We start from the raw sequence: 9,201 nt of genomic DNA, 5'->3' as shown, positions 1-9,201 counted from the left end.
AATATTTACCTCCTCAGGAACTCCCCCAGGAAGGAATCCGCTAAAGAGAACACGAAATCCATCAGAAGGAGCCGGTAGATTTCCTGGCCAATGAGGGTTTCCCAGCACTGCAAGAGAACGAGAGTCTGTAGGCTACAGGGGCTGTTGCCTCTGCTTGATTTCTATCCGTTCCCACCACTCCGTGCTCATGAAGACGTAGCTGGTGGTTCAGTCTGACCCAGCCCTCGGGTCCCCAGAAAAGCACACCCGCTCTTGGCAGAAATGCATCATTAGGCCGAATCTGTTTTCAAGGTGTTTATTCCTTTACTATGCTCCTTCTTCCCCCATTAAGGCCTGCTCTCCATATACACCCAAACTTTCCCTTCTCACTCTCTCTCTTTTTAATACTTTTCATCTCTGTCCTTCCTATGCTCTCCAGATCCCATTACTCAGCCAGGGCAAATCAGTTTCTTTGGGAAAGCAGGAGGCATCGATGGTGAATAATGCTCTCCTCTTTTGCTTATTAACCATATGAAAAATCAATTAATATCTGCTTAAGAAAGCGGACTAGAGGTTTAGTGGTCTAGTACACACTGGAAGTTCGAATGAGTCAGTTTACGAAACTGGTGGTCATTTACCTCTGCAGAAAGTTAGTGCTATGAGCTGATAGACTGGGAAATTGAAGATTTGCCCGAACGAAGAATGAAAAGTTTTGGGTGCACAGCCCAAGGAGGGATAGATAGATAGATGGAAGGATATATGAATGGATGGATGGATGGATGGATGGATGGATGGATGGATGGATGGATAGATGGATAGAAGAAGAATATGATATCTGCTCTAATATCACGAGCAGAAACTGTTAAAAACTTGAGAAATTCCTCCCTGGTGGTCAAAAGCTAAGAAACCAAAGTTAAGGCAGAATGGCACTGAAGTCTCACCGATTCGCCAGCCAGGGCCACAATGTTGAGCCAATAGTAACAAAGAATTCCAATGATTGATATTTTCAGAAAGATGTTTCTAAAGAACAGAAGAGAAAACAACTATTATTACCTTCTGTGGCAGTCATTAGAGCCATTCTCCAATGTTTCCTTTGGGGCACATGGTAGGATGAAATTCCTGACTCCCCCCCCCACCGCCCCATCCCATAGTTGAGTGGGGCCATATAGCTACCTCTGGCAAATGAGTCGTGAGCAAGAGTGCTGTGTGCCCCTTTGTGTCCCTTCACATCACTTCTAGGCTGGAGCATTTAAATGCCAGTAAGATCCCCCAGGACTCACTGTCTTCCCGCTGAAAGGGCCGTCGGCAATATTCGAGATGGTTTCTGCTCTCAGGCTGGATCCCTGCATGGCTAACGTGAGCAGATCCCCCTCCCCCACCCCTCCCCCACCACCAGTCCACAATGGACATGCAGCATGAGCAAGAAATAAACCTTTGTGTTTTAAGCTACTGAGGTTTGGGCAAGGAGAGATGTACGTTACCGCAGCATAACCTAATTTATTCTGACCAATATACCTTCTTTCGCTGCATCTCCAAACTATCTGATCTCATTTCTCATTGTAATATAGTAGCCGTACATACTACTCGCTAGATGCTGGTCATAGACTGTACACTGCGTTAAGCACTTCAATGAATCATCCCTCTTAATCTCTACGAGTCGATAGTATTTTATGCCTATCTTAACTACGAAGGAACTGAAGCTCAGAGAGAGGAACTAACTTGGCCAAGGTCACACGGCTTGTTAGGGGCATGACAGATTCAAACTGAGGACCTTCTGATTCAACGGCCTGAGCTGTTAAACTCTGTCCCTTTGCCTAAGTCAATACCTGCTGATTTTAACAGGCCTTCAGGATTGGTGTGCCAAGAATCATGTGTCACCAGACAAGTGGTTCTCAAAGTGTTGCCCCCCACCAAGCAGCAGCATTAGCCGTGAACTTGTGAGAAAGGCAACGTTTAGGCCCCACCCCAGACCTACTGAATCAGGAGCTCTGGGAGTGGGGCTTAGCAACCCCTCCAAGGAAATTCCGGCGCACCCCGAAAGTTGAGAACCACCGTGCTAGATGCCATTGTTAAGGAAAGGAACTGGCTCTGTCTTATTTAATGTCAGATCCTCAACTTCTTGCCGACCCTCTAATCCCACTACCACCATCAGGATCTACCGGATTCATAATGGCTTAGTAAACCGTGATGCTGTGATTTTAAGAAACAGATATTTGGTCTTCGTCCTTGTTTGTGGCACTGAGCTCCTAAAACCCTTGGAATTTTCTAAGTGAGGAGAGCAATTAAGGTGTCTTTTGTTATGTGGATGAGTGACTTTTGACCTGCACCTAAGAGGCTGGAACTTTCGTCTAATCTCCTGACCTCTGCAGAGGGGAGAGGGGCCGGAGGTCGGAGGGATCGGCAAGGCCCAATGATTTCGTCAGTCATGCTTAGGCAATGAGGCCTCCATCAAACCCCAAAAGGACAGGGTTCGGAGAGCTTCCGGGTTGGTGACACGTGGACATGTGGGGAGACTCTTGTCCTTGGAGAGGACGCGGAAGCTCCACGCTCCTTCCCCGTACCTCGCACTACGCATCTCCTCCGTGTGTCTATTCCAGAGCTATATCCTGTCATAATAAACCGGTGATCCAGTCAGTAAAACGGTCCTCTGAGTTCTGTGAGCCACGCTAGCAAATTCACAGAACCTGAGGAGGGGGCCCGGGAAGAAAGAACGGCCAGTGCACAGGTCCAGAGGCGGGCATACAGTTTGGCATGTTTGTGAACAGTTAGGCCAGTCTGGGGGTACGCTGAGGAAGGGGGAGAGGGACCGAAAATGAGGCTGGAGAGATGACCAGGAGCCAGACCTCGGAGGCCATGATAAGGCAAAGGCTCTGGAGCTGACCAGTGTAGAAACTCCACCTGCATGGTACACCCTATTGTCAGAAACACCACGATAACCAGGAGCTGGACAGGAAACTGGCCAAGCAGCAGCAATAAGGACACGATTCGGCCAGCGTTAGGTAGGTTCTGTCTACCAAAACCCTGAGGTCGCCTCTAGCGCATGCAGCGCCTTTGTGGGAATCGCAGAAAGGTACCCCCTCCCATCTCTGTTCGGGTGGTTCCATCATAAAAATGTACTTCTTCCTGCCGCTGAGGCCGTGGGTACGGGTCTGACTCATGGAACCCCCGGATGATGTCAGTCTCCACGCAGCAACTCAGCCGGTAACCCTCACGGGGTGCTGCATCCTCAGCAGATCTTATAACTGAGAACAGTGCTAATCCTCAGGCCGGCGGCAACTGCAGATGATAAGCCATCGAAGAGAAGCTTATCTTCTGCAGTTGCCGTCATCCTCAGGCTGGCAGCCACTGCAGAAGACAAGCAAAAGGCAGGCGAACTCCAAACCCGTTTTGTCTCCTGGCTCTTTGGATTCTCTGGCCATTAACCCGCACTCTACAAACACACTATACTCTTGACATTCTTTCTGGAAATCGGAGCTTGGATACTTGAAGGTAACCCTTTCTAACTCCTACGCCACCTCCCTCTGTGAAGACGGAGGGTGGCGCTGGGAGTGACGCGCACACCCACCGGATCAGAAGCATGTACACCTCCTGCCGCGGCGTCTCGTACCGCTCCACCAGCCTGAAGGCCGAGTAGAAGCGTGGCACAGCCAGGTTGATGCAGGACACGACGAAAGGCAGTAACAGCACTGCCCCGGGGTTCCTGTGGTTCTCCAGAAACTGTAGAGGATGGAGGGAGAGAATCGAGATGCCCACTGTGCACGGGACCCCTCTCTGCCTTGCTCAGCAGCCCCCCGTGAGGGGAAGACCCCAGAAGTAGGTCCGGTGAAGTCAGCTATTATGCCGCCGGTTACTGAGTGCTTACTCTGGGCCAAGCATTACCCACATGACTGCATGAACCCTCACTGCAACCCAGCAGATGGGCATTTATAGACTTAACTGACAGGTAGACTGAGGTACAGAGAGGTGAAGATGCTTGCCCAGTGTCACCCAGCTAGAAAGTGGCAGATTTATCCAGGTCTATCTGACTCAGGAGCCTGAGCTCCAATAGCCATTGTGTGATTTTTCCTTCCTTACCAAGAGGTCCGGGGCAACGAGAATGTGCTCCCTGGCTGTGGGAGCAAAAGCTTGAGTCTATCGAAGCTACAGCACGAGAGTTCCCATCCCTGGCCTGACCCTGCCTGCGTCTACCTCTAGATGGTTTTGAAAGCACCACTCGAATTTTGGGCGTTATCTTCGAAGCCAGCATAACAAATTTTGTCCCCATATTTCTAAACTGCAAGGTCTGGGGCCAGATAAATAGCTTCCCTGAGCCTCTTTTCCCCCATCTGTATAATGGAGGGATTGTCACGTGGTCCATAGAAACATTGCAAGAATTAAATGAGACCAATACGGCCAAGTCTGGCCCCTCAATGACACAGCTGGGGCACCATTCACATGAAATTGTAGTTGCCCATGAACGTGACCTCTGGAGCGGTGGAAAGGGTCGATGCTGGCTGGCACCGAGCAGACGTCTGAACAAAGGGGATGATTCCGCTTCTACCACCCTTCCTCCTTCCTCCTTCCCTTCAGGTGGGTGTGGAAAAAACCTTCCGGGTGAAAAAGAAACTCAGACGTCTTCTTTACACCTACTGCTGCCTGGTCACGGCTTCCACCCCGGGCAGGCAATGCCAGGCCCCTGAGGACTGCGACTCAACTGCCCCTGTTTCAGGGGACATCTTAATATGCTTCATGGCAAACGCGTCGGGCTGTGTAATCCCACGCACCTTCCCTTGCCGGCTTCTCCTTCACTTATTCATCCACCTGGTAGAACACCTACTGTGTACCAGATATTGGGCCAGCTCCCTGGCTACCATCTTTTGAAAAAACAGATGCATACACAGATATTTCCAATGCTGCATGTGAAGAGTACAGAAGAAAAGCTTGCAGAGAAAGAAGCACTGAACTCAGCCTGGCGAGGGTGGTGGAGATAAAAGAAGGCTTCCTGGAGGAAGTGACGCCCGTGCTGAGGTTTAGAGGAGGAAGAGGAAGAGTTTGCAAGATGAAAGCAAGCGGTAGGATGCAGAGGGAACCGCATGTTTCCCATCTAGAGGTGAGGAAGAGCATGGGGTGTTCAGGAAACTGTGGATGCACCATTTAGTGTTGCTGGTGTGGCATGTGGGTGGTTGTGGGGCGCTGAAGCTAGAGATGTGGGCAGGGGTCAGATCATAAAAGACCTATCAGTCATGCCATAGAGGATAGATTTTATATTATGGGTAATGGGAAGCCATTAAAGGAAGTGACATTATCGGACCAACCTGCACCACAATTCTAGACTTAAGCAAACTGGCTACAATTAGCCCCATTTTACAGAGGAAAAAGCTGAAACCTACGGAAAAACAGTACTTCGCCTAGACCACCCAGCTAATTAATCTCAGAGTTCATATCATTAAAAACAAAAACAAAAAAAAAAAACAAAAAAAACGAGCACCACCACCAAAACCTAACATTCTTTCATTACTCACAATACCAGGCACTGAGTAGACTCTCCACATAACTTTTCCCTGGCCCTGACCGCATGCCTACGAAGCCAGGTATGATCACTCCCATTCCACAGGTGAGGAATCTGGGGCTCAGAAAGGTTGATTCCCTTGCCAGAGTCCGTCAGATCACAATACTTACCGAGTGTCTACTCAGTGCCGGGAGCTGCGAGAGGCGTCAGGGTTATCATAATAAAGGAAGAAACCAGAACTCGACCCCAGGTCTGTGGCTGAAGTTCCCACCTCTCCACTAGCCCAGAGCTTTTCAGTCGAAGCTGTACACGTACGTCAGCTGGGGACGTTGTTAAGATGCAGATTCTGGGTCCACAGACCAGGGAAGGGACCTGGGATTCTGCATTTTTTAACAAGTTTCCAGCTGATGCCATTGCTGCTGACCGCTGACCTGGTTTGAGTAACGGGCTCTGCTCTGCTCTCCCCTCAGCACCCCGTCTCTTCACCCGGTTCTCCGCGCTCTGGACCCTCATTGTCCTGCCTCCCCTGTTACCTCTGAGTTGCTCCCAGCCAGGTAATAAACAGCTACACAGCAAGCAACAGCCACTCCAGTAGAGACCACCCAGGCAGCCAGGTGGGCAGACAAGCGGGTCAGCCGCTGATGGAGTGTTAACTTGACATTCTCCTGACGGATTTCTGACAGGTTCTCCTACAAACACAAGGAAGTCGAGTTGGCCCACAGACCTCTCCCCATTGTCAGCGAAGACGTCCCCCCAAGTGAATACTCTCCATTTCCAGAGACACACACCCACCCCAAATCCATAGGTAAGAGAGAGGGAAAGTTCATGATGAACATGGATTAAGGGAGACCCACGGGAAAATCTCAAACGGGCAAGAACCCCCATCACTGAACCAAACGGCTTTTCTGTTTCAGAGGAACAGACAGGACCAACAAGTTGGGACTGTGCTCTTGAGCAAAATACTGAGGTCATGAAGCTCTTTCCTGAAGAATAAGAAGTGAACATCTACAGTCCTCTTGACAAAGCCCCTTTGTTTAAGCATTCTGATTGCTCTCTCTTTTGGATGGTTTTTTGTTTTTTTGTTTTTCCTGTAAACCATGGTATCTCCACCTGGATATCATTGACCTTTGGGACCAGGCAGGCTCCCCTGTGCATTGCAGGATGCTTAGCTGCATCTACCCACTTGATGCTAGTAAAAACCTTCAAAGTCTCCAGACATTGTCACATGTCCCCTGAGAGGCAAGACTGTCCAGGGTTGAAAAACCACTGGATGAAAATTTAAACCTGGAACTACGAGCTCAAGAAGTCTTTACATTTATTCTTTTGATATAAATCGCTAAACTACCGTCCAGTGAGCCTCTACCAATTACAAAGCCACCGTGCCATGTGGAAACGTCCATCTCCCTACACCATCACGAACACCCAGCATTATGAATATTTTTCTGGGTTTGAGGTGGGGTTTTTTTTTTGTTTTTGTTTTTGTTTTTGTTTTTGGTTTTGTTTTTGCCAATCTCACGGGCAATAAAAAAAATAAGGCGTTATTACTTTTTTAAAAAGTTACTGACACACTGAAGGAGAGAAGAAGACAGTCCAGATAAGTAAGCTTGCCTTACCCTTATTTCGGTGCTAAGATTCTTCTGTTTCAGCTTTACAGCTCTTTCGTGAGTGACAGTGAAGTCCCAGCAAAAAATAAGTTTAGTGATCCCTCTGGAGTAAATGTGAGGGTTGATGAAGTTGTTCCGGAAATACCTGGCCATACTAGGGGAGGCAGAAACCAAAATACCCAAGGGTTATTTGGACGAGCATTGGGAGAGCAGGGATTAAAATGGACAACAATGACAAAGGTCCCGTAATTAATGGTGAAAGGCCACATGAAAGAGCTGGCTCCAAGTTCTTCTGGGGACGAGGCAATTGCAAACATAATGGCTAAGTGCACTGGCTTCAGAATCTGACGGGCCTGACTTACGATCCTGGATTGCCGGCTGGGGGATCTTTGTCGTTTTAACTGGGCGGAGCCTCTGTTTCCACATCTATATAATGGAGATAATAATACTACCCACCTCATGGGGTTACTACGAGAAGTGTGTTAGTTTCCTGTTGCTGCTGTAACAAATCGCCCCAAACCTAGTGGCTTAAAAGAATACAATTCGTTCTCTTACTGGAGGTCAGAAATGAGAAAATGGACCTAAAATGAAGGTGCTGGCGGGGGGTGGGGGGTCCTTTCTGGAGGGTCTAGAAGAGAATCCATTTCCTCGCCTTTTCGGGCTTCTAGAAGCCGCCCGTACTCCTTGGCTCGTGGCCCCTTCCTCTCTCTTCGGCAGAGTAGTGCAGAGTAGTGCCTCCCACTTGCTCTCTGACTTTGACCTTCCTGCCTCCCACTTAGAGGGACCCTTGTAATTACATGGCCCCCCCTGGATCATCCAGAATAATCTTCTCATTTTAAGGCCCTTAACTTAATGGCACTTGCAAATTCTCATTTGCCAGGTAAGGTAACACATTCGCAGATTCTGGGGATTAGGATGTGGACATTGGTGGAGGTCGGGCGGGGCGGGGGTGGGGGGAGGTATTATTCAGCCTACCACAGGAGTCAAGTAGAGCTCAGACCAGTAAGCTCCTGATAAAGGCATCTGTTGTTATCATGAGGGTATTAGGAAGACTCAATGAAATCGGGCCTGAGATAAATAAATGCTGAGTAAAATGGACAACTAACGACCTTTCTAAAAATTTCCACCACTGCGTAACAGCAGCTCAGGAAGCAATTCCTAGTTTGATAGGAGAAAATAAAATCTCATTTTACTTTGAATTATTGTGCTGCCAGTAAGGTTGTTATAGGCTGAATTGTATCCCCTAAAAATTTGTTTATTGAAGTCCTAATCTCCGGTACCTCAGAAAGTGACTGTATTTGGGGATAGGGTCTTTACAGTGGTAATTAAGTTAAAATGAGGTCATTAAATTAGGCCCTAATCCGGTATGACTGGTGTCATCATAAAAGAGGAAATTAGGACACAGACATGGGCAGAGGGAGGACCACGTGAGGACGCAGGGAGAAGATGGTCATCTACAAGCCAAGGACAGAAGCCTCAGAAGAATCCAATGCTGCCGACACCTTGACCCTGGACTTCTAGCCTCCAGAACTGAGAAAATAAATTCCTGACGCTTATGCCTCCCAGTCTGTGGTACTTTGTTACTGCAGACCTAGCAAACGAATGCAAAGGTCAAACATCTGTATACTCCCTCTCTGATGATTGCCAATTGACAATTGTCCATCCGTGTCCTTCTGTATATATAACTACACGAGTCTTTGCATGCTTATGTTCGAACTAGCAATTTCTTTAAAAGCACACAAACCTCTGTCCTCTGCCGAAACTCGTATTTTACGTTGCAGAATAAGGAATGATCGACAGATTACAAAGAAACTGTTTCCTGGGTAACTTTGGAGTCCCTTGAATTTCACCTAAATCTAAAAAGAGCATAGAATCCGGAAATGCAGACTGTCCATACCTGAACAGCAAACTGAAAAGGCAGATGACCAAACAGACTCCGATCGTGAAGATGTAGGCCAGCTGCATGTGGTAAGATGTGCCACCGATCCCGTGCCGGATTGTAGAATTGGTGTAAAAGCCATAGTACATCACTGTGTCCCTAAAATAACCCTGAAAGGGAGGGACCATAAGCCCTAGGTCAGATGAGTCTCTTGAGAAAACGATGAATGACTATGGTCAGCACAGTTGACC

General features: G+C 48.2%; 1 protein-coding gene across 1 annotated transcript in view; it reads right to left on the bottom strand.

Annotated features, from left to right (window-relative positions):
• The window catches only part of TMC5 (transmembrane channel like 5), a 39,316-nt gene that overhangs the window by 14,886 nt on the left and 15,229 nt on the right, over window positions 1-9,201 (bottom strand). Inside the window, exons 9-13 of the mRNA XM_011377513.2 lie at window positions 7,081-7,225; window positions 6,001-6,156; window positions 3,545-3,696; window positions 921-999; window positions 10-107 (exon numbers count right to left, since the gene is read on the bottom strand). Coding sequence (XP_011375815.1) covers window positions 10-107; window positions 921-999; window positions 3,545-3,696; window positions 6,001-6,156; window positions 7,081-7,225 — 630 coding nt within the window. The remainder of the gene's footprint in view (window positions 1-9; window positions 108-920; window positions 1,000-3,544; window positions 3,697-6,000; window positions 6,157-7,080; window positions 7,226-9,201) is intronic.

Source organism: Pteropus vampyrus, unplaced genomic scaffold (genome assembly GCF_000151845.1).
Source record: "Pteropus vampyrus isolate Shadow unplaced genomic scaffold, Pvam_2.0 Scaffold314, whole genome shotgun sequence".
Taxonomy (NCBI): domain Eukaryota; kingdom Metazoa; phylum Chordata; class Mammalia; order Chiroptera; family Pteropodidae; genus Pteropus; species Pteropus vampyrus.
Note: the sequence above shows the minus strand (reverse complement) of the source record. Positions and strands in the feature narration are given on the sequence as shown.